A 26,354-nucleotide genomic window follows, 5' to 3' on the forward strand; every position below is an offset into this window, starting at 1 on the left:
TTTATTTGCACAGGACATGATCTTGTACATAAAAAATACTAAGGAATACACACACACACACACACACACACACACAAATGATTAGAGCTAATAAATGAATTCTGTAAGTTTGCAGGATACATAATGAATATGCAAAAATCAATTGTATTTTTATACATTAACAATGAAAAAATAAAATTAACAAGCAATTCCTTTTATTATAGTATCAAAAAGAATAAAAGATTTATTCTTTTGGTAGTAAAAATTATCAAAGCAAGTGCAAGACTGGTACAATGAAAATTACAAAACGCTGTTGAAAGAAATTAAATAAACTCTAAATAAATGGAAAGACATCCTGTGTTCAGGGATTGGAAGATTAAATACTGTTAAGATGGAAGTACTCCTCAAATTGGTCTATGGATTCAAGACAATATCTATAACATCCCAAGTGCCTTTTTTGTAAAAGTAGACAAGCTATGCTAAAATTTATTTGAAATTGCAAGGGGCCCAGAATAGTGAAAACAATCCTGACAAAGAAGAATGTAGTTGGAAGACTTATACTTCCTGATTTTAAACTAACTATAAAGCTATAATATTCAAGGCTATGTGGTACTGGCATAAGGACAGACATACAAATCAATGGAATAGAATTAAGAGTCCATAAATAAACCCATACATTTATGGTCAATTGAATTCAACATGGATGCCCAGACAATTCAATGTGTGAAATAGTCTTTTCAGCAAATGGTGCTGTGACAGCTGGATAGCCATTTGTGAAAGAATGAAGTTGGACTCTTAACTCACACCATATACAAAAATTAAGTCAAATGGATTAAAGACCTGAAAATAAGAGCTAAAACTTAGGAAAAAACATAGACGTAAACCTTCATGACTTTGGATTAGGCAATGTTTCTTACATATGACACCAAAACAAAAGCAACCAAAGAAAAAATAAGTACATTGATTGGACTTCATCAAAATTAAAAATGATTGTGCTTCAAAGGACATTATCAAAAAAATGTGAAGACAACACAAAAAATAGGAGAAAATATTTGCTAATCATATATCTGAAAAGAGACTTATATCTACAATATATAAAGAACTTCTATACAAGTCAACAATAGAAAGACAAATAACTCAATCTTAAAAATGAGCTAAGGATTTGAGCAGACCTTTCTCCAAAGAAGATATACAAATAGCCAATAAGCACATGAAAAGATGCTTGACATCATTAGTCAACAAGAAAATGCAAATCAAAACCACAATCAGAGACCACTTTGTGCTCACTAGGATAGCTAAAATCAAAATGATGGACAATAACAAATGTCAGTGAAATTGGAACTTTCATACGTTGCTGGTAAAAATATAAAATGGTACAGCCGCTTTGGAAAACAGTTTGGTAGTTTCTCAAAATTTTAGCATAGAGTTCCCATATGACTGAGCAATTCAGCTCCTAGTTGAATTGAAACATCTGTCCACACAGGAACTTGTACACATCTTCATAGCAGCGTTATTCATAAGAACTAAAAGGTGAAAATAACCCAATGTCCATAAACTGATAAATGAATAAACAAAAGGTAACATATGCATACAAAGGAATATTATTCAGCTCTAAAAATAATGCCATACTGATACATGCTACTATATGGATTAACCTTGAAAACATTCCAGTAAGTGAAAGAAGTCAGGCACATATTGTATGATAACATTTATATAAAATGTCCAGAATTGGCAAATCAATAAAGACAGAAAGTAGAGTAGTGGTTGTCTGGGGAAAGGGGGTTGGAAAATGGGGAGTAACTGCTAATGAGTATGGGTTTTCTTTCTGGGGTGATGAAAAATGTTCTGGAATTAGATAGTGGTGATGATTGTACTTGTGCTATCTTTGACAATACTAAATACCACAGAACTGTATATTTTTAAAGGGTAATTTTATCATAAATAAACTATATATCAATTTTTAAAAAAATAATAAATGGAGCTTTGGCTACATTTGAATTCTCTTTCATTGTCTTCTCTGGTTTTGTGTTGAAAATAACCTTGGAGCTCTGCAAGAAAAATCAGAGGAAAAAATCTAAGGAAAATCATACCATACCAAAAAACCCATTCATTTAAAAGTATTATTTTTTATTTCCAGTTGGAGATGTGTGATGAATCCAGATCACAGAGTCTCTCCCCCAATAATTAATACAATGAACAAAAAAGAATTCACGAATAAGTAAAGCCATCCACTCACTAGCAGCAAGAGAAGAAGGAAAGAGGAAGTCATGTGCCACCAACATGAAACTTTGAGATGCTGGGGCAGCTTGCTGGGACCTAATGCTGCCCCACTCACTCCACGCTCACCTGTCCCCAGCTCTACTCCAAGGAATGTGGACAAAGAAGCTGACTGTGCCAATTCTCATACCTCCAGCTCATGCCCAATTTGAAGAGAAATGGCCTGAGCAAGTGAGCAGAAAACCCAAGGAGAACTGCTCACAAATAGAACCTCCTGTTTTGCTGGCCCCTGGGAAATCTAGAAGGAAAATGGGCCAGTGCCCTCCACAGTCCAGGGTCCCCATAACAGGGCAGGGAGGGGAAGAGGGACATGGCAGCTGGAAGCGAAGTGCATTCTCTCACAGCCCAGTATTTCCCCAGCTGGGACAGAAGGTGGTGCATTCCCACCTGCTCCCTGGATCTCAGACCTGCTCAATGGACACAACAAGCAGCTTGTCAGACAAGATGAGACTGATATCAGGGAACACAGGTCCCCTTGTTCCTGCTCTGCTTTAGAAATGTTATACCATTACTTGCATATTGGGTTGAAAGTTTTCTCGGTAGATAAGATCTCTCTACTTCATTCTCTTTCCCCAAAACTTCTTCAAACTTTATTATATAGAAACATATACAGGACTTCATACCTTAAGTATATTTCTGGAGAAGCATGGTAGTTCAATTAACTTCCCCCACTCATTTTTGACATATTATTTTAATAGGATTTATTTGACTTCTTTGCAACATTTCAAAAGTACAGAAAAGCCTAAATTAATATAAAAGCCACCTACACATCCACCACTGAGATTAAACAAGTGTGAACATTTTGCTATATTTGATCCCTTTCTTTTAAAGAAATAAAACTTGTCAAACTTGCTTTGGATGAAAAAATACGTGATATTAACTGTAAAATGCTAATGGTAGAATCTAGATGGTGGGTATACAGGTGTTCCCCGCAAATTCTTTTTGTATATTGGAACACTGTTGTTATAAAATGTTAGGGAGGAAATACACTTAACAAAATCAGTTAAAGCCCACCCGTGTCCCTGTCATCCTCAGATGTCCTAGAGTTGGTATGTAATATTCTTGCATGTTTTTATACTCTTTATACACATGTACTTATCCATAAACTATACATACAATTTTTTATGTGTTTTTAAAATTTCCATAGATGGTTCATATCCTTTTCTTTATCAACCGGGAAAAAATGGGGCCTTCACAGGCACCTCCAGAATGAATGTCTTAACAGAAATTTTCCAGTGGATGAAGGAAAAAAAAATTAAAATTCTCTTTCAAGAAAGGTGAAGGCTTCAGAGAGATGAAAGGAGACTTCATAATAATGAAGGTAGAGGAGGCACTGCCTTCACAACTAAGTCCTGGAATGTGGCTGCAGAAGTTGGAGAAAACATAAAAAGTAAATTCAGGAGAAATAAAGTTTTATTGACAGTGAACACACCATTGTAATAGGCTTTCAATAAGACAGGTGACTGAATAACCAACATGCTCCATATTATTTTTTTTTAATGCTGCATGGAATATTCTCATGTCCTAAGGAATCTCAAGGGTAGACGCTGAACATTTTTTATAATAAACTAAACATCTCACAATTCCTGTTTACATTTACTATTTCAGTTAACACTTAAAATACTGCCAAGCCACTATTATTCCTATTTTACAGAGAAAACTGCTGAGACCCAGACTGGTTAAAGAACTTGCCCAGGACCACACAGGCCATCAAGTCTGAAAGCTATGAAAGCCAATAAAGCAGAATCAATGCTCGTCATTCCAAGCGGAGTGCCTCACAAAGGGAGCCTCTGAATCGGGACTTTGGCTAACCCTGAGGACAAGGACAATGGGACAGGTAGAACCTGTGGTGACACCGACCCAAGGAGGCAACATGTGGAAACATCACGTGCTTGCAGGAGAAACAGAACAAAAACATATTACAATGTTTTTTTTTTTTTTGTAACCTTGGCTACTGTCACTATAGTTTCAAGAAAATGTTTTTCTAAACATTGGGAGCATCGCCCATATGTCGGCTTCCATCTGTCAGTTTCCTGAGCCATGGCCCAGCACCAGTCAGGTGTCTCCAGGCCCAGGAAGCCCTGGGATTAACTGTGTCTGTGCAGAGCACTCCTCGGGGAGGTAGTTGTGTGGTTTCCTCCTTTTAAGTGTTTTCAAGAGGAAAGGTCAGAAAATGCAGAGAGGTCACTGCAAACGGTGTCACAGCGCTACTCACCGGTCGTGGAGAGCAGGGATCTTGGAAGGACACTGCAAATATTGCTTAAACCGGAGCTCAAAGGCTTGTCCGATGGAGCCGATGACCTCCTGGGCCAGCCCGTCACAGCATTCCAGAATGTGACAAGCTGTAGGAGCAAGGGACACAGGCTCATTAGAGACAGACACTGGAGCTACCCAGGCTCCTCCTTCCTGAGGGTGAAAGCCCGCAGCCTAGGAAAGAAGAGAGGGACAAGGAGGTGCCTTTCATGACATGTCCTGTCAGCTCTGCGTGCAGCTTAATCCCTGAGAGCCCCCAGCGGTACCGTTTAACCGCAAAGATCCATTTCTTAATAGCCTATTCTCTCCAAAAGTAAAGGTTCTATTTGTAAGTATGTTTTAACATTTTTAAGTTCAACTTGATTGCTCTTCTATTGCTTTAGAGTCTATAAAATATCAACTCAGAACTTAGTAGGGAAACAGGGTTTGGAAGGAAACCTTAACAAGACAAAGAACCTGATAGTAACAAGAAATGAACCCCTTTAAGACCCCGTGAGGCTTAACAAATGGACTTAAACTGGCTCTTATTGAATGAATCCTGAGGTATCCGATGGACTTAGAGCAAGCTGTTTGCTTACTTCCTAGTGGGAGTAGAGTGTCACCACCAGACGTGGCAACTCAAAGCAATAAGATCAACAACCTTGTAAGATGAGTTTAAAGGGATATTAATTAATCACTATGACCATCCCACCACATGCCACCTGCGTCTACACTGGACGAGACTGGATATTCATGCCAGCTCTCAGAAAAGGGGTGTTGGCAGGCCCCTCAGAGACCTGGAGCAACCTTTAACCCCTTTGGGGTGCCCGCTGTCATGGTGGCCAGGCTGTGGTGTAATCCATGTGGAACCTTTGGAGAAAAGAGGGTTGAGTGGGGGAAGGCACCTAAGAAGGTCCCATCTCTGCTCTACAAGAAAGTAGAATGTCTTCTCCCCAGACACATGTCCATGGCATCCCACAGAAGAGTCCCAGACCCTTCACGTTGTCCCGTGACCAGCATGACATGCTCTGTTACTAATGGGATAAAGGCATCTCCCTGGAGAAAATGACAGATGCATGTGTCACACTCCATCTTTCTCTTGCCACCAGTTAGGATACAATTGTGTTTCAAGGAGGTTCCTCCAGGAGCACAGTGGGTGCCCAGCAGTGAGAAGAGGCATTGCTACAGGGGTAGCCATTCCCCAGCAGTGATTAGGGAGATGCAGAAGCATCCCTCTGCTGCAGGAGAAGCGAGCACAGAAAGAGGACTCATTAAGGTGGGAACTGCGAGGGAAGGAACAGAGACATCACCACCTCCACAGTTTGGCCACTCTTCCATCACGATGCCGCCTTCTACACGCACAAAGACAGCCAGGCACCACAGAGCTCACCCTGATGGTGGCTGCTAGGGTGGGGGGCCTCAGGCTTCTTCTCTCCCCAGGCTCGAGGAGGGAGCATGCTCCTGAGGACACAGGGACAAGCATTTCCTGGGAAGAGCAAGTGTAACCGGATTGCTGCTTCAGACTGCAATGCAATCCCTTGGATACATTAGCCTATCTCAGATATGGCCAAGGGATTTGTCCAAGGAGACAGGTGTCCCGGCTGTATTTTATTATTGAGTATTGATATTGTTTTATGTTATTATTGATATTAGTATTTATTATCAACCCGGTTAGGCACAAAGCAAGGCCATATTAAGCAGCTGTTGAAGTCATGGGGTTGTTCGTTAACGGATAGCAGTGGAGGTGTCTTTCCAGCCAATAAGGAAGTAGGAGTCTAAGACAGAGTGAGAGAAAGACACCTGGCTCCCCCACCTGCCCTGTGTTTCCAGCCACACCTGCCCCCTCCACGCAGCATCAGCACCAGCCAAGAGAACTTGCTGGCCGGTACTTTAGAGAAACAGAATAACAACTGGGGACGGAAGAAAGTGAAGCTTATTTTTCTTTTAAGGAGAAAAGCAGTGCCCTAGCCTTAGTGAATAAAGAGCAAGGTTTCTGCAGAGGGGGCCATATGATCAATCCACACGGCCCCCTCATCTTCTACACACTAGAGAGCACGAGGTTGGAAGTTAGACTTCTTTAAATCAGTTCCTGGGACATTGGGAAGATGCAGGGCTCTGGGTGGAAGCACCCTCACTTGGTGAGGGTGGAGCCCTAGTATCTGGTCTAGATACCAGAGGGTCACAGGAACTGCAGATGCAGAATTAAATCACGACTCCAGGCTCTGGGGCCTGGCTCATTCCTCCGTGGACCGTGAAAACGTCATCTGTTGGCTAGGTCTGAGGATCCTCTGTAGAATGGCCTCTCTGTGTTCCAGAAACCCACTCCAAATCCAGATCTAACCCTGGGCTGACAGTCTCTCTGGACCTGTATTTTCTCTGACTGTTGCAACAGTCTTTCGCTAAAAGCTACTGTCTTCTAACCTCACCTGTGTGACTCAGTGTGTGTTAGGAATGATGAGGTTCTCGCCACAGGTAACCATCGGGGCTGCTTGTTTTACATCCCATGAGGAAAGGATGGATGGAGGTGTCATTCATGAGCAAGAAGGAGAACTGGATGAGAGGCAGGTACAGAGTGGTGGGGCCCAGGATCAAGACTCAGAATGATGTTGTAAAACATAAAACATGGCCCCAAACAAACATAGGAGCAGCAAAATGGGGTCATTCCTCATTCTATCCCTTCTGAAGGGGACGGGCTCTTTGGCAGCGGTGCAGTAGTTGCTGGGGTGGGGGGGTCTCCGGGGTGGGGGGTGGGGGTGCTTTTCTGCCCATGCTGGTCTCTCTCTCTGACCAATAAGCAAGGCTGATGTCGCTTTCCAGGAAAGCCAGCTCAGACCCCACAGCAGCCAGCTCAGCCCTGACACTAGTGAGGGGACTTCATCAGGCCTCACCACAAAGGTCACTCCCGACCTGGGATGAGCCACTTGAGAGCAGGATGTGCTGCAGCCCTTGTAACCATGCCAGATAGAACTGGGGCACAGCATCTTTCCTCACACAGCAGCCTCCTAATGGGTTAACCACACATCTTCCCTGCACAGTAGACACTGGCAGATCAGAAGTCCCTCCGCAAGTTTCCCAATGGCTCCAAATAAGTCCAGAGGCCAGTGGCTGCACCTGTTCATCGGTGTTCAAGACTGCCCTGGCCATCTGACTGATAAATGGACTGCAGGCCAACGGGGGCCACCATTCATCTGAGCTAGCTCTCTGAGCCCTGCCTGGGATGGCTGCTCCGTTAGTCAGCACAGGCAAGTGACGCCACAACAACAAACAGCCCCAGCATCTTAGTGGCTGAAAACAATCCCATTCTCACTTGTTCATTTCTGGGCAACTCTCCAGGTGGTGACCCCATGAACCAAGGTGCTTTGATCTTTCAATCCTGAATTTCAACACAAGGCCTCCTCCCAAGCCAGGGAAGAAAGAGACAGCAGGGCCTTGCACCAGCACTAACTGCCTCATCCATTCTGCTCTCACACAGAACTGTCGCCTGGCTCCTCCTCCACCCAGGAGAGGCTGGTAGTACAGTCTCCTGCGAGCTTGGAAGGAGTGAGGTCAGGACATCAGTGAGTACTAGCAATGCCTATCACATGCACCAAACACCCAAAAAGGCTTTACTTCTGTAAATAAGAAATTGTCAAGATTTTCTCATGCTTACCTGTGAAGAACTCTTTACTATACTGAGCATGTGTCCCAAATATGTATCTACTTATTTATAAATTGTGAACATATATTCCTGTGTTAATATAATAGTATGTATATTATAAAAATATCTTTCAAAAGATGTTAAAAATGATACAATAAAGATAAAATAAAGTTCAAGATGTCTTGTTGGCCCTGAAAGCATCACACTGTCATTTATTATCTCAAAGCAAGATAAATATTTTGGGTGAGGTTCATCACTAATGATGATGGATAGAAATTCATCCTTCCATCTTTGAAATATTTTTCTTAATCATTTTGAGTCTGGAGGGGTTGATTCCTTATCTTAGCTGATTAGATTATTGTTGGGGTGGGTTTTTTTGTTTTTGGGGTTTTTTTGCTTTGTAAAAGTAAGACCCCACTTTCCCACCCCTTCTGTGGTCAGGAGCAGCTGACATACAGAAAGGGTGTCACTGGCTCACTGCACCCTTTACATATGACTACGGGGTAATACCCGCTCTATCTCAGATCAGTGACTATAGACAGAGGCTCCAGCATGTGTTTCCCACCACAGTGGCTGCTTCCACACCCTGTGGGATGGGCCACCCCACCTCAGTGGGCATTGTTTTCATGGGGCGACTCTGCAAGTATGAGCAGAAAACCTCTCAGGATCTGTGCTGCTCTTTTAAGAAGTCATGGCCCCTCCCACCCACGCCCACACCAACCCAACTCACACTTCACAGCCATCTGGCCTCCACAAGGCAGCCCAGCCCTTGAAGGGGTCCCATCTCAGACTGTCCCACTGTCCTCTTATCTAGACTCACAGACTCTCCAAGAGTTCAAATTCATAGCCAAGTTCTCTACCAACTGGTGACTGACATAGGGAACCTCGGAGATACCTGGAGTCATTACCTAATCAGAAAAAAATCCTACCAAACAATGACTGCTGTCTCTTCCTCTTAGTGGGCTGATAACTCTCACCCCTTAAAAGGAACACTGAACACCAGTGAATTCTTACCAGAGAAATGGAGACTCCAAACTCAAGCATAGTTTTCAGCCAACCCTAGTCTGTTCACTTCATATATCCACATGTTCCTCATTGTTCCAGACTTTTTTGATCTGAGACAGGTAAGAACTCCAAGATTCAGCTGCCATGCTCTTAATTAAGAGTTGTTTAATATCTGTTCTAGCCCCAGAGTGGAAAACTAAAACTTTATGAGGAGATAATTTTGCACCTATCAGACTGGCAGGGATTTAAAAGTCTGAAAATTCCAAGTGTTGAACAAGAGCTGAAGCCAAGGAGCCCTCCTGTGCCACTTGTGGAATTATAAAGTGAAATAACCATTTTTAAAAAACTGAAGGTGTTCCAGAACACAGTGATTTGTCCCAGAGGTATAAACCCTAAGAAAATTCTTGCACATGAGCACAAGGCAAATGTACAAAATATTTACTGCAGACTTCACTCAATAGACACTTATTGAGCACCAACTCTGTACCAGGCTCTGCCCCAGGATCTCCAGATACAGCAAGTAATAAAACAGTGTCCTGCTCTCACCAACCTTACAGTCTAGAAGGTGGACACTGAAAATAAAGAAGGAAAAATATACCATTAGAACGGGTTGAATGGTGCCCCCCAGCAGCCAAAGCCCTGTCTACATCCTGACCCCCTGAACCTGTGAAAAAGAGTCTTTGCAGATGTAATTAAGGACTCAAAATGAGATCATTCTGGATTAGGGTGGGCCCTAAATCCAATGACAAGTGTCTTATAAGGGTCAGAAGAGGAGGTGACACAGACACAGAGGAGGTGATGTGAAGATGGAGGCCAAGGAGGCCATAAGCCAAGGACTCCTGGAGCCACCAGACGCTGGAAGAAGCAGGAAGCCTTCCCCCCTGGAACGTTTGGAGGGAGCATGGCTGCTGACACCTTGATTTCAGACCCTTAGCCTCCAGAATTGTGAGAGAGCAAACTTTTGTTGTCTTGAGCCACAAAGTTTGCAGTAATTTGTTAGAGCAGTCACAGGAAACTAATAAAACCATAAAGACAATAATGTGAAATAAAGGGGGTGATGAAGATGATGTTGTAGGGTGACATGTAGGATGACCAGGGAAAGCCATATAGGAGGTGGCATCGCAGAAGAAGCCTGAAGGAAGTCAGGGGGTGAGCCATGGGAAGGTCTAGTCTAAGAATGTTGCAGGCATAGGGCTCAACAGGTGCAAAGGCCCTGAGGCAGGTGCTTGCTTGCCATGTTCAAGGAAGAGCCAGAAGATCAGTGGAGCTGGAGTGGAGGTGAGGGGAGATCATAGGAAACGAGATAGGGGATAGAGCAGGAGTGAGCTCACATCATGATGAGTGAGACAGGCAGATACTTTGTGGTGGAAGGAAAGACCTAGCTCTGTGGCTTGTCAAGGTGAGGGGGCTAGGAGGCTTCTGAGCAGAGATGTGCAGCAGGCTGGTAACTACACAAGTCTGACTTTCAGCCAGAAGCTTGGGCTACGCAGGAACATTCATAGTCTTTGGCACAGGGTATTTAGAGCTCAGGGACTGGCTTGTTTATTTAAAAAAAAACACACAAAAAAACCATGGTTGACGAAAGCCAGATATGGGAAACAACCTAAACATTCACTCACAGGAAAATTAACCTCCCACCACAGTGTTATGAGATGGAATTTAACCTCCTGGCTTAAAAAAATAAATCATTACTTTCACCTATTATACAGAAGAGGTTTTACTCCTAGGGGAAAGAAAAGCCAGAAAAGGTTCTGTATTATTTAAGGAGTTCATACTCTAAGTTTCTCCCGGAAAGTCACCTCCTGCAGCCTACAACTGTCTGAGGCCAGAGGAACCCTAAATTCAGTGTTGAAATGACTGTGAGCTAGTAGAGAAGCCTGGAGAAGAAAGCACAGCCATGTGAGGCAGTAGTCCATGGGGGGCTTCCCTCTCAAGTCCAATCACCACGTTTCCCCCTTATTCAGGAAATCCTGGGGAAAGGGCAGCAGGATGTGTTAGAAGCTATAACAGCTGAACACTCAGGCCTCTCTACCATCAGGTCAGCACCGTAGGATATGACTTTCCACGCAAGTTCAGGAGTTGCAGAAGGCGCCTGAACAGGGATGTTATTGTGGTTATAAATTATAGGAAGTACATGCCACCTGCAGGCAGCCATATGTCTAATTAGGACATTATTTTTTATGTACTTTTGTGACCCAAACAGTCCATTCCGAACCAATAGACATTAGATTGCAGGGAATGGGAGTCCTTGTGTAGTAATACAGATTCCAATGTGAAAAGAAAATGGTATATTAGGATCCAGCAAAGCCTGATTTTGGGGGCTTTTTATCCTACATATATCAGTAGTCACCTTCCAGGTCTCCTGTCAGACCTGCCTTTCAGCTATAAGGTGCCAACCTCATGAAACTTCACTCATTTGCAATCCCTACCTTCTCAAGATGGTGGTGGTTACCATAGAGCTTAATGACATGGGTCAGAGATCCTTTGCCCTTCCACCAGATTAATTATATAAGCCATGGGTTCTTGATACTAGAGAGAAAATATAATTTTTTTCTCACTGTAAATACTGCTAGATTATCCAAAAACACACACCAGAATGTATAAGCAGGAATCAGTGTGGAAAGGACAAATGATAACAGTGAGGGACTTTGACCCATCTCTGCAGGATTTTGACAGAAGACTTTCTGGGCTCCAAATGTGCCTTGATGCCTGCCTGCCTTGAGTAGCTATGCCTGCAGCCAGGGAACCACAATGGGGTCAGCACATCAACTGGGGCCTCTGCGTGGGGAGTTGGATATTAAGAGTCCAAATAAGAACATTCACTCCCAGAATTTCTTGCTAATCTGACTCCTGCATGGCAGAGGCCATTCTTATTCAATTAAACTCTCTTCCTGGCCTAGGGCAGGAGGAAAGAGAAGAGAGCAGCCAGGGGAGCCCTCCCCCAGTTCCTTGCCGAAGGAGGAAACGGTGGGTGGACACATATCGGATGGAGGCAAAGCCTGCTCTGAGATACTGTTCATGGCCAGATCTATGACTCCCCTCCCTTCCCACACTGCCTCCCAGGAGGCTGGGGCTGCCTGGGTACGTGTGGGAACAGAGATGTGATGGATAAGGAAGGCTGCAAATTCCTGTCGGAGGGCAGGTCTGGTTCCCCTCCCCTGAATCTGAGCTGCCTGGGACAGCTTTGACTAGTCAACTATGACAGAGATGAAGTGGTGCCTGGTCTTTGGCATCCACTTTGGCATCATTGAGCCCAGAGTTGCTATGTGGGAAGTCCTACTGCCCTGATTCAGGGGCCACTTGGAGGGACCCTGAGACTCCTTGCAGAGGGAGAAGGACCCTTCTGGCTTTGGCTTCTTGTCCTCCCTAGCAAGGTCCAAGGCGTGGAAGTGAAGTCAGCTTGGACCCTCTAGACCAGGCCAGCCACCAGCCAAAGACCACCCAATACCCCATTGATGCCACAGAGAGCAGAAGAATTGGCCAACTGAGCCCTGCCTGGACACTTAATACTTCATTATATCAAAAGATATTTTAAAATGATGGCTGTTAAGCCATTAAGATTTGTTACAGGCAACAGATAACTGGAAGGAGGGAGTGATCCTCTCCTATCAAGCATCTCAAAGGACCCCTATGCTGCTGGTGCCCCCAAAGCACCAGCAATGGCGCAGAGGTCTGGTGTCTGTCTTTACACCAGCACTGCATGCAGGTCCCAAAGGGAGCTGGTCCAGCAACCATTGAGCACATGGAGTGGATCCTGATTTCCATGACTTTGAAAAGGTACTGTGGACAGAAGGTGCTGCTGGTTTGCAGCCGTGAAACAAGGTATCAGCTTGTATGCTTCCATGGCCCTAAGTCAAATAGCACAGGGTTAAATTCCTTCAGGGTCTGGACCTAGAGCCTGATTCTCAGTCCTGGCTGTACATGGGAATCATCTGGAGAGCTTTTAAAAAGTACAGTTGCCTGGGTACCCCTCTCTGAGGCCTGAGCATTGAGATTTTTTTAAAGCTCCCCAGGTGATTCTAAAGTATAGTTCATTTTCAGAACCATTGACCTAGGAGCCATTAAGGGTGTAAAAAAAAAAGTCTAGGATTACTTGAAGTTAACTTAGAACAAACAAAAATAAAGGAAGAACTTCAACAAGTGTTAACTCTGGGATGAGTGCAGCCTGCCACCTCCCCCTCCCTCAAGGCTGGTGGGAAAACAGAATGCTAAAATCTCATCTGTGGTGAAATTTTAAAAGAAGAGTAGGGCTTCCCTGGTGGCGCAGTGGTTGAGGGTCCGCCTGCCGATACAGGGGACATGGGTTCGTGCCCTGGTCTGGAAGGATCCCACATGCCGCGGAGCGGCTGGGCCTGTGAGCCATGGCCGCTGAGCCTGCGTGTCCGGAGCCTGTGCTCCGCAGCGGGAGAGGCCACAACAGTGAGAGGCCTGCGTACCGCAAAAAAACAAACAAACAAACAAAAAAAACAAAAGTAGAAGAGTATATATATGTATATGGACAGATATAAAACTTCTGCAAAGCCAGCTAGGAAATCTTAACAATGGGTACCTGGGGTAGAGGGTGGGAGGAGGAGGGGAAGCAATGGGTGATAGAGGGAAGTGCCATTTGTAGTGTTACAAACCCCACAGGTGACCTCCATCAGTGAGTTCTAAATTGGAGTTGTGCAGCACCTGGTGGCTTTCTGGGATTCAAGGGTAGTGCCCCCTAATCAGCTCACCTGTCCAAGCTTATTAACATTGGAGGGGGGGACCCTTTGGTTTTGTAAATGATGAAAGAAATGGGGTGGTGGGTATGTAGGGAGGGTCTAGGAATAAACGTTCCATGTAGATGGGAAGTACTTGGATGTTTCAAATCCCCTACCCAGCCTGTGTTTGAGGCCCTAGCACCTTTGTGGGGTGTAAGTGGGCAGCACCTGAGCTTGGACACTGGCTTCCAGGGCCATGCAGAGCAGCACGAGGCTTCTCGGGGAGACTTAGTTGGCAGTGGACGCACAAGGAGCTGTAGCTGGGCAGGAGGCCAGCAGTTTGCAAAGTCTTCAGGTGTAACTGAGGGCACCTTCAGAGTATGAGTGGGAGCTGCCATCCGCAGGTCAGGTGTACCAAGCTCTAGCCATCTGGATACAAGTGTGTTTAAAGCTCTCAGATATCCAGCATCTCCTAACCCAGCCAGGTGTGCCGCCACGCTTCACTGCCTGCAAACCTCAATTATCGCTAACAGTACGATATGACACTTAGTTTGGATGAAGAGGGCTGAGATCATGAGGACCATCTGGTATCCATTGTTAAGCCTGGCTGCTCATGAGTGAGAGATGACGAAAGTCACACATTGCTTACCTCTGCGATTAACAGGGTCCTTAGCTACGTACGCAACATAGTCTGTTGTATCCTGTGAAAGAAAAATGAGATGTCACATCATTAATCACAGGTGAAGACAGGACAGCAGACACATCATGCATACAGCAGATCAGTAATCAAGAGTAGCCCTGATGACAGCCCAGCATTTCTCAGACTGTACAGTGGGCAGGAATCACCGGGGATCTTGTGAAATGCAGATTCTGACTCCACAGGCCAGGAGCTGGGCCCGAGGTTCTGCATCTGCAGACAGCTCTCACAAGACACTGATGCAGCTTCGCCACACCCACACTTTGAGCAGCAAGGGTGTGAAGGGCATCCATTCTCAGCATGTCGGATCACTGAGGAGCTATAAACACACTAATACCTGAGTCCCAACTCCCAGATAATCTGATTTAACTGGTGTGGATGTGAGGCCCAGGCATTAAGGATTTTTAAAAGCTCCCCAGATGATTCTATTATGAACCAAGGCTGAGAGCCACTGCTGTCAGCTGTCTCCAACAACGATCCTCAAATCTGAGCTGGGGTCAGAATCCCCGGCAGGGCTTGTTACAGCACAGATTGCTGAGCTCCAGCCCAGGGTATCCGATTCGGCAGGTCTGAGGTGAGGCCCCGAAATGTACATTTCTGACAAGCAACCAGGTGCTGCCGCTGATCTGGGGGCCACACTGAGAAAATTAGAAGTGATGTTCAAAGGCTGGTTGCAAACATCCCTCATGGGTGGATGAGATATGGATACGATGACATAAGTAGTAATTTTAATTCTCTTAAGATGTTTCAAAAGCATGAGCTCTATTTAGAAGTCTCACCCTTACACATGAAATATAAGTCCCCTTGCCTGCCTCATCTACTTGGCATGCAGAGGAAACGATGACCTCAGGAGTGAGCCGAGGTGACCATGTGAATTTTAGTTTCTAAACAGAGGAAACAATAATTCTCTTAATTCTTGAAAGCAAAAGAAAGACTTTCCTGCAAAGTTGACATTTTCAACATTCAAAAAGTCTGGGGGGGGGGGCATGGTAAAGGTCTCCTCGTTGTTGTGGATATTTCCCCCATGTGATGGTTTTGGAGGACTCCAAGGTTATCGATTAGCTTCCAATGTTTTCAGCATCTGCAAGATTCTCTGTCGTGAGTTCCTTCTTTGTGATACTCTATGGGCAGGAGAAACGACCCCTTCTTTCTCCACAGGGCTCCAGAAAACCCTCCAATGTGTGAGGGGAAGAGGGAAAGTGAGTGTGGAGGCAGGGGAGGAGGATGCAGTGCTTCTGAGAACCCACTGCAGGGTGCAAGTCGCTTTTCCAAACATCACTGCCCTGCAACTCAAAAACACCCACTAAGACTAAGAAGGGAGAGAGCTCTTCCGGCAGCTCTTGACGTATTGGACTGCTACCCTGAGGTCATTCTCCAGCATGTAGTCTATCTAAGCTGTTTCCCCTTCCTGCTCAGGCTCTATCCTCTCTCTTTTTCTCTCTCTATCTCTGTCCTTTGGTGTATTCACAGACTGACCTGGGAAAGGGAGTGGGAGTCCATCAACCGGTCGACCTGACTTCCTGCCATTTCATCAAGGAAGATCAGGTCAGAATCTGAAGTTACTGGCAAAAATAAGGATTGTAGCTTGTAATCATAGACACTCTTCCTGGATTCAGGAGATGTGAATGTCAGAAGTGGACTTAGGGAGCACTAGCTTCTCAGTCTGAGATCCATGGAACCCTAGGGTTGGGCAGGTATATTCTCCAGTGTTTGAGATGTCACCAGAATCTCTTTTCATGCTTTCATTTCTATGATAATCTTAAAAGTTAATACAGTAATATGCGGGGTCATCTGAATGACACCTGTGCCATCAAGCTCTGCACGCAATTTCAGTGCCAAGATTTTCAGTGGGGTTTCCAACATTACGGGTGCCAGGTTTTTAAAGAATCAGAGAGAAAAGAACAGTCAGATGGCTTTGCCCCACCTGAAGCAAATTAATGTCACATTTGTACACAATGATGTACCACTGAAGTGTTTACTTGAATGGAAGAAATCAGTGGAAGGAGTGAGTCATCTGGCGCCTGTGGTAGTAGAGAGATGCTGACCTCAAAGGCTTCTGCACCATGGTAGCCAGTTCTAGAGTCACATTGGGAGCAGAGATTTAGTTTCAACAAAACTTTACTCATCACAGTAAATTAATTTTACTTTGAATGTTATTGCCTTTACTGTGTTTATTTGTACTTAATTTCCAAGTTTGATTGGGATTTACAGTTTAATAAAAGGAATAAACATAAGGAGTCTATACATAATTTATTTTTGTACATATTTGTGTAACAAAACTAATTTGAGTCCACATTAGTAGCATATACAAGGAAATTCTTCTTTTTAAATTCTTACTCCAGTCTGAGAAATGCTCCTCTGGCTTCAAGCTAGGGAAGGACGACTAGGTAAGAGATGTGATGTGTCCCTGTCACTCAGATGATCAATGGCCAAGCCAAGGACACAGCTTTTCCAATGCCAATATTGATGCATTCCCAGCACAGTGGGGGAGTGTATTGCTGTTAAAACAATGTTCTTGACATCACCCAGTCACACAGTGAGCACTCTAAGTGCCAAAGATGGGGATGCCAAGTGCTTGTTCTGTATTTACCCATGTCTGTTCTCACTCCCCAAGTTTTTCTGAGCCTGACCATTATTCTGGCTTTCTTTTGGTGATCTTTTAGAACTGCTAATAATAGTAGATTATAATTGTAGTATGCCTTTTTTTTTTTTTTTTTTTTGCGGTACACGGGCCTCTCACTGTTGTGGCCTCTCCCATTGTGGAGCACAGGCCCTGGACGTGCAGGCTCAGCGGCCATGGCTCACGGGCCCAGCCGCTCCGTGGCATGTGGGATCTTCCCGGACCGGGGCACGAACCCGTGTCCCCTGCATCGGCAGGCAGGCTCTCAACCACTGCACCACCGGGGGAGCCCTGTAGTATGCCTTTTTTAATTGCAGGGATTAACTGTGTTTTCCAGTCTGTCTTATTTGACATTTCAAAATACCATTTTCTCACCCAGTAAACTGAGGCACAAAGCAAAAAGTAGATATATACTTAGCAGCAGAACAAGGAATAGGACCTAGAATTGTTGGTTTTATTTAAAAGGTATACCAATTGTAATGGTTATAAATAAATTTGGAATGAGAACTCATGCACAATGTGATGTGCATTTGAATTGGTTAAAATAAAAAGTAACCAGGCTTCCTGTCCCCTGGAATCATGACATTTTCTGTATCAGAAAAAAAATATTAAAAGTTATGAATTACTTTAAGGGTCACTGAATGTTTCCTTTTTTTAAGAGGAGGTGATAGGGAAAATTGAAAATAGTTCACAGGTCTTTGTGCATAGTGGAGAATAAAATAATTTTAACACAGGACAATGTATTTGGCTTTCCGTTTTCTAGATCTCTGCATCTCCACTCAATGTCAACATGAAGATGAGGTTTGAGACAAGTTCTTGAAAGGAGATATTGATGCAGGTGTGCAACGTTTCTGCCTCTTATTTTTCAAACTGGGTTACCTTCCAAATTTAAGAATCTATGGCTCTAAGCATCACATTAGGCAAGCAAGTAGACAGCCACTGCAAATTAACTAGATCTGGTTACAGATATAAGTATAGATATGTGTATATGTGTAGTACAGGTAGAGAATGAGTGTATACATATGTCTAGATATAATCTTCAGAAATGCTCCTTAGATGGGCTTGATTATGGAACACTTCCAATTTCTAAACATACATCTCAGTGAGGTATTTCATTTTGCAGTGGATCATAAGAAATTAAAGGATTGGAAATAAAGTAAAAGAAGGGAAGGGAAGGAAAAAAGAAGAGGAAAGCATCCTGGAAGACTTCTGAAAATTAGACCCTAAATATGAAATAGGGCCAAAGCCAGTGGAACCCACTGAATGAGATGTTTAAATAATGCTCTGGTCATCCTGTGACACTTTAGCAGAGGATTAAGGGCAAAGAACCATCTGCAGGGTGGCCAAATCCCTCTCCTGCCAGTGCCCTTGGCTCAAGGGTCCGAGACAGGGAGACTCCTGGGACCTCTCCCTGCAGCCTGCATCTCCCCAGCAGGAGCTCAGTGCTAGGGAGATAGGAGTGATGCCTCCCTGGAGGCTGTAGCAGGTGGGAGAGGGAAGGGCAGGTGCAGGCTTTCCTGTGGCTGAGACACTCAGTGTCATGATTATACTGTCCTTTGGGAACATCGAGATTGGAGCCAGCAGTGGAGACCACTCCCTCGATTTGGGTTTCAATGTGCCAACAGCAGTTCTGCAATCAGGTTACACAGGTAGGAGTATGTCAGGAAAGATATATGAGTTAAACACAGGGCATGGTAAAAATCCCCTTCCCGGGCTAGAAATAGACAAGGTCCCTGGCCTTGGGATAAGGAGTAATATAATGCACTAATTACTCAGGCTATCTTGGACCAGTAAACTCTTACATAAAATCTGAGCGTTGTCTACCGATAATTTGACAAAATAATACAAACAACAATAATGATAACAGAAACACTGCCCTGCCTGAGGAGGAAGTGGTTTTCTGAGTCCTGCCTTTCCTGACACTGAAACTGAATGCTGGCATTGTATCGTAGAATTCCTGACCGAATGTGGGGAGCAAATTCCCTTGTTGTTCCACCTTCTTAATAAAAGAAGCAATGAAAACTAGAACATTCTCGTATTCTCTATCCTCTCTCTTTTTCTCTCTCTATCTCTGAAACTCCTTCCCTGTTGGCAAAACAAAGCATTAAAAGACTACAGTGTTAAATTTGGAGAGAAAAATACCAATTTCAAATATTTATGAATAAACCAGACTAAGTAAATTCACAGCCTTTGAATAGACTTAAAATCCAAAAATGGAAGACTCCAAGGGAGAGCCAGTAGAAAAACAGGAACAAAGCAAGATTAGCAGAGTCACGAGTGCACTCCAGCAACTTGAGAAACCAGCAACTTAAGAAAGCCAGTGCTTCAGGGATTTTTGACAGCTTTTTACTAATGAAATGAAATTTAATGGTAGGTCCTTGTCATGGGTTACCCCTAAAAAAAAATGAGAGTCAGGAAGAGCTTATGAAAGGGAAGTAGAAATAGTTGGTATCACAGCTAACTTTCTTTATAGGGTCCTAAGAGGCATGCTTCTGAAGCAGGGCCCCTTTGCAGCAATTCTGACAAGAGCAAGAGGAAACAACTCCACGGGAACTTACCGGGTCTCCACCAGAGGCAAAGGAGATGGACTGCATGTGATGATTCGCTATAATCTGCCAGGTCCAAAACAAGAAAAGAGATGTGCCGTTATTACCTTTCCCATGTCTTGGAAAACTTACTGTTTGTTGGCAGGAAATACAAATCCACAAGGATTCCTGATAATTGGTAAAATTCATACCTAATGAAAATAACAATTATAAAAGTAATAACAATAGATAACCCTGAATGAACTTTCACAACGTCAGACGCTCATCTAGCTGCTTTGCCAGAATTATCTCATTTAAGTCTCACAGCAGCCCTATGAGGTAGGAACTATTGCAATCCCATTTTACAGATGAAGAGCCTAAGGCCCAGAGGGGCTAATCAGCTGGCTCAAAGCTCTACAGCTAGTTAAAGGCAGAGCTGTGACCTAACACAGGGGATCTTAACAACCATGACTCTTTGAGAAGGAAAACGTCTCAACCACACACCAAAACATGTCAACTGTGCAGTTTCTGTTTCCAAAGACACATGGGGTCTTTGGTACAGACCCCATAGCTGGAGTGGAGGGAAGTATGGCTGTCTCCTACTTCATCCCATTTGTATCATGAGCACATGAATTAGAAAGCCGGCATCCAAGATCAAAATTGGTGTCCTCTCAGGCATTCTTGTAATTTATCAATTTAAAAACCACCGAGGATGTTCCAAGTTAATTTTAAATTGGGAAATTTCCATTAGCTTTATAAACTGCAGCATACGGTGGGATTTAGTAGACACTGAGTAAATTAGGAGCTGCCCTAAATTTAAAAGGCTACATAAGTCTTCCATGCTATTTTTATCTTTTTAAAGACAACATAGTGACATTGAAGTAAATTTCCGGGGGTGGGAACAGCACTCTCGTCTCCATCCCAGCATAACCAGGTTTCTTTCTGCACAGCCCCCTCAGGTCCTCGCCGGCAGGCAGGCAGAATTTACAGAGCTGTAATCCTACCATCCAAGGGATTTTTCCAACCATGCTCCAGTAAAACTCAAAGCAAAACTATAACTGAATTACAAGATAAAATTAGATATTTTTAAATGCCTACTTCACTTGTTGGCACTTGCAAAACTACTCAGGATCTAGAAAAGCCTGAGTATATCGATGAATAAAAACGAGTCCAGCTCTGTAGCCTGTACCCAAACCCAGCTGGATCAGACTAATAGCTGCCCTTTGCAGCTTTCTGAATTCTGCCTCTAGTCCAGGGGCAGAGGGCTCCCAAGAGAGCAATGAGGACATAGCAGTCCCCAGATGATGACAAACTATGACTTCTAAAGTTGTTCATTTTTTGCTTATTGAATTTTTTGTTTATTTAATTTTTGATTCTAAAGCAGCTCTAAAACTGGGGTTTGGAAATCAAAGTGAACACACAGATTTAAGAAAAAAATGGAAATCATATTTGGCCAATGTGACCGTTACTGCGTGATTGTATGTTGTCCCTTTGGGTAAGATAGACATTGAAAAGGAGAGTAAGAAAATTAGAGCTAATTAACTAAAGGATGTGTTTTGCTCTGAGGGTGTTTCATCTTGCTGCTTCTCCTTGAGAGCTCTGAAAAGGAGAGCTAGCTTTGCCTTTCTGCTGGCTCTCTGGTTTGCGAAGGGTCTGCCCACTCGGGCTCCTTGTATTTGCTACAGCCTGGCCCTTAACTCGGGAGAGGCAGAGGGATGTGAGCTCTGGGTCCTGCCAAACCTTCCTCAGACTGTGCTCATGTCACCCGAGCTGCCATTCCCCAGGCACCCCCCCAGCCCCACACTCCCTCCCACATCCACATAAACAAGGGCGGGACAATGAGACCTGGATACGCCCAACCAGCCCCCAACCCGAGGATGGGATGACCAACCATGGTGACCTCATCGTTTCTGCTCTGAGAGTCTGCCTCTCTCTCCCTTTTTTTATTTTTTGAGGTAGAAGGGAGAATTAGGAGATAAGATCTCAGAGAATTGAGGACTGTGGTCTGAGGATTCCTACAAACAAAAGGTATAGAAGCCACATGAATAAGAATGAAAGAGAACAGACTTGTGGTTGCCCAGGCAGAGGGGGCGGAGGGAAGGACTGGAGTTTGGGGTTAGCAAATGCAAACCATTATATATAGAATATATAAACAAGAAGTCCTACTGCATAACACAGGGAGCTGGATTCAATATCCTGTGATAAACCATAACAGAAAAGGATTTTCAAAAGAATGTATATAAATGTATAATGGAATCACTTGGCTGTACAGCAGAATTAACACAACATTGTAAATCAACTATACTTCAGTTAAAAACAAAAAGAATGGAAGTGAGCGTGTGAGGGCAGCGCCAAGCAAGGCGCACCGTGAGCCACCACGGTGCTCAGCAGGAGGCAGCTCCAGAGAAACGCTGAGCCTCTTGCACGTTCTTAATCTGCCACCTAACGACTGGTTACCCATCCCTCGGAAGGGCCGATGAGAAAAGACAGGGGATTATCCACCAGTTGAGTGAGGACAAAGGAATGGAGTGAGAAGTGGCATCCACTATGTCAAAACACAGCCCAGGTGTTGCCTCTCATTTCTACGCTAGATATAGAATTTATTTCAACATCTTGGGTTGGGACAGGGGTGCGGTGGTGTCCCATTCATCCTAAATGAAGCTGGGGATGCTGCTTGCTTACCTGGGGAATATGGAATCAATAAATATGAATATGTATAGCAACATGAAGGTACCCCTAGGCATCCCTGGTAACACACTGCCAGAGTCAGGAAGTGTGTCAGTCAGAGGTCTGTGGATTGCCCATCCCTCTCCGTGTAGGCACATCCAAATCCCAGCTCACACTGCCAGCAGCAGAGGCCCAGACTGGGCAGAGCAAGTGAAGGATGGCTTCGCTCCACCTCCCACCTTTATGGTTTATGAGCATTTTCACCTCCTTTGCCTCCTTTGGCCTTTAGAACTCCCCTGCTGGTTTCAGGACAGCTACTCATACACCCACTTTCCCAGCTAAAGGAACTAACAATCAGAGAAACTTAAGATATAGACACTGAAGAAAAACCCAACTATCTTAACAGGGTTTTCCTCAGTAAGCATCGTCGTCCCCACCTCAGTCAGTAAGGGCCCCGTCCGCACTGGACATGCCACAGATGTGCCATACTGCACCAACCTATGACACTATCAACTAAGAGAGGCTCCAAAATAACAACCCACGAAGAAGTAAAAAAATACTGCCAATTAAACCATGACATGCCACCATCTCAAAGATGATAAATCTGAAAATAAAATGTGGACAGTAGAACCAACAAAATACAATATTAAAGAAAGCAAAATAGGTCAAGGACATTGAGAGGAGACCTCTGGGCATACACACACCTCTTTTTACACTATAAGTAAACTGATGAGTTCATGCATTATCCTCAAAAAAAAGGTAATTTATAGCAGAATTCAAGAGACCCAATTCCATCTATCATTCTGTCAGCGACCTTTGGAAGTGGCCAGAGTTTGTGGACTGGTGAAGATTTTACACAAATGTGCTCCGCAGGGACCCAGTAAAGCTAGAAATGGGAAGGCTTGTGCAACAGCCATGGTTTGGGGGCTATGGGCAGGGCAGGGCAGGGTCTGAGCACCTACAGACCTGTTTCGAGTCTGGGGTCCGCAGGTTCAGGCTGGCGGTGGATATGGTCAGGGAGATGCTCATCCCCGCAAACTGGAGGTTGCTCTTGCCCAGGATGCTGGACAACATTTTGCTCGGAGGCTGTGAAATCAAGCAGCATTATTTTAGCTTTCCGTTCACAGGAGGCCACACTGTCAAGGCCTCTACGCTGTTATCTTCCACACCTTCAACCTCCACCGTCCCCTCTCATCGGGCACGTGAAGGCAACATTCCAGGAATGAGCTGGGAGTGTGGGATCTGACACTAACATACAAACTCTAGAATACGCAATAGGCAAACTGTAAAGCACCTAATATACACACACTGAGATGACGACTCTGCTGGAAGGTCAGAGGTGTCAGTACACCAGGCAGCTCCTGTTGGGGTGTGTCTCATGGGGTCACTCATAAGTCCCAGGAAGGCGCCACAGGCCAGGGCCTGAAGCTTTGCAGCCTCAGAAACCAGTTTCATCCTACCAGGAATCAAACTACTCAGGACCAGACTGAAATGGAGCAGCTCATGGGGCTGATGAGCAACTAAATGGTCCAGTTAAAACTCAGGGGTCTGGAGCCAGCACAAGGATGGACAGACCCAGTTCTGCTCTAACTGGTGCATCAACCAGCCCTTCAGAACTGTCCTTGGCACAGGGACCCACTAACTGTCCATTCCTTCCTTTTCAGAGTAGAACATGCCCTCTTTTGAGATGCCAATTAAGACTAGTTCTTAACCAAGCAGGCATCGCTTTTGAATCCCCTACCAGAGCTATTTAAAAATAGAGATGCCTGGGCCCCACCCCAGAGATTCTGATTTAGCATACCAGGAGTGAAGCCCAGAAATCGACATTGTTTCCACCACTTTCACCAAGAGGCCTGAGAGGGAACCCCGAGACTTGCTGGTCGGGTACCAAGTGGCTGTGAAAGACGAGGTTCCTTATCTCAGTTCTCACATGCCCTCCTAGTTCCTGTATTCAAGATTCTGGAGCCTTGCCTGGCTTCTATGTCCCCTGTGGGCTGACTGGAACACAGCCTGGCACATCTAGATGAGTCTTCATCCAAAGTTCTCTGCCTGAAACCCAGTTGCTCTGAGGGCTCACAAATGTCTCCGGTCTACAAAGACAGAGCTGACCCTCAGCCCTGGGAGCGGCAGAGGCAATCACACAACCTGCCCCAGAGCCTCAGCCTCAGGACAGACTCGGAGATACTCACAGGGATGCTCTCGCCACCATTCAGTCCAGGCATAGAAAAGTCTGGATGGTGGATATTTAATTATGTATTCACTACACACTTAAGAAAAGAGTTTTTCTGAGCTTGTCTTAATCCAGTTTTTTCCTTCTGGTCCAACCACCTCCAGGATGAAAAGGTCGAGTCCAGGGGTTGAACGTGCAGCCCGTGGAGCCAGGTGGCCTGAGCTTGAGCTCAGCTCCACCACCTTCTCGCATTGTGGGTTCTTATACCTGTGCCTCAGTTTTTAACATCTGTAAAATGGGGATATTCAATGGTGTTCTAGAGCTGTCTTGTTCCAGCTAATGAGAGACAATTATTAAATTTTTAGGAATTTTATGAGCTGGCCATTAAAAAGAGCTGCTATTAAAAATTAATTTATGTAAACTTACAATTAAATCAATTACATTTTTAAAAAAACAAACAATAAATACTCAAAACTCATCACTTCCTAATTGTTTCCACATTAGCTATTACCTATGCTGTTCAGGTTATTTAGTGTGGACAATGTCCTTGTCCACTACATGTAGTGGGGACACTGTGTAAGGGTGACCGACCGCACATCTCTTCCCAACTCCACTTTAGAGATGTCAGGTTAGAGCTTGAAATCGGCCATTGTGGAAGCGTTTATGCCACAGAAACTGGCAAACACAGCAAATTTAGTGCTTCTCAGTCTCCACCTCCAGCCCCAAGAGCCTGTTGTTAAACTATTACCAGCACACCACTGAGGGCATCAACCACAGAGTCGTTCTAATGAAATGAACTAATGTACATAAAGGCTGAGAAGAATGCCTGGCCCTGGTTTACATGTCTTTCAGTGTAGATCTGGGGTGTTTATTTTGACAACCCTATCAGTTAGCCTTGAGAGCTAAATGTCCTCGTCAACCACATGGCAAAGAGGGAATATAAGCTCTTTTTGTTTTTAAAAGTGACAAGAGTCACTGTGAGTTATGCCCTTTAAATCAACAGATATCTCTTGGCTCCCCTTTGCCCAGCAAAAAAAAAAAAAAAAAAAAAAGTGACAAGAGCCGGGACATGGAAAAGAGAAACGGAACAATTGTGTGTGATTAAAGATGCTAAGTGGTGACAGAAGAGAGAAGAAGTAAAAGAGACACAGGTAGGCACGGAGCCGAGAGAACAGTACCTTTCTTTTCCTGAAGGCTCCCTTGGCGCCAGGGACGGCTTCGCAAACCCGGCTGATGGCTTCCCTTAAGAGAACAGGAAGAGAGAGATCCATTTTATCCCATCCTTCAGGATTACATAACCCAGACGTTCTACACGTGCGAAAAACAAAACTAAGCAAACCACATCTTAGAGCCTCTGGCTGGCAGTATCCTAATTCTTTCTGTTGCTGTGGTTGTATCTTAAGGGTGGGATATGAATCGATGCCACACTTTCTTTTTTCTGTTTTTAATGTTTGGTTAAGATTATATTTTAGAAAATCAGTACCCTGAAGTGCTGAAGTGTACTCTTCTGGATGTCCTCTCCATGGCCATGGTCATGGCACAAGGCCCAAACCTAATCAAGCATTGCTATTGATTAAGATCTTTCTGAAGTGAGTCAGAATGTAATTAAAAGAAATTTGGTCCTCTGAGTTTTATTCCAGCTTGTGCAGTTACTAAATATCATAAAATCAAGAGGATTTTGAAGGAGGACAGGAACTCCAGGGGTACACAAATGAGCCAGAAATGAGGCTCTGCATAGGCATTTCTAAAGCATCTACAATGTGCTGGGCACTGTCTTGAGGAAGGAGGCAAGGAGCATCCTAGGTACCAAGGGGGGCTGACAGAAGGACCAGCTGCAGAGGGTCTGACCCACAGGTCTGC

General features: G+C 44.4%; 1 protein-coding gene across 4 annotated transcripts in view; it reads right to left on the reverse strand.

Annotated features, from left to right (window-relative positions):
- SHC3 (SHC adaptor protein 3) overlaps window positions 1–26,354 on the reverse strand; it is a 150,410-nt gene that overhangs the window by 43,989 nt on the left and 80,067 nt on the right. For all 4 annotated transcript variants that reach the window (XM_067744999.1, XM_067745000.1, XM_067745001.1 and 1 more), the window contains 5 exons: window positions 25,673–25,736; window positions 23,291–23,410; window positions 19,691–19,744; window positions 14,465–14,516; window positions 4,472–4,598 (listed from right to left, as the gene is read on the reverse strand). In XM_067744999.1, the coding sequence (XP_067601100.1) occupies window positions 4,472–4,598; window positions 14,465–14,516; window positions 19,691–19,744; window positions 23,291–23,410; window positions 25,673–25,736 (417 nt within the window). The remainder of the gene's footprint in view (window positions 1–4,471; window positions 4,599–14,464; window positions 14,517–19,690; window positions 19,745–23,290; window positions 23,411–25,672; window positions 25,737–26,354) is intronic.

This window comes from Pseudorca crassidens, chromosome 7 (genome assembly GCF_039906515.1).
Source record: "Pseudorca crassidens isolate mPseCra1 chromosome 7, mPseCra1.hap1, whole genome shotgun sequence".
NCBI lineage: Eukaryota > Metazoa > Chordata > Mammalia > Artiodactyla > Delphinidae > Pseudorca > Pseudorca crassidens.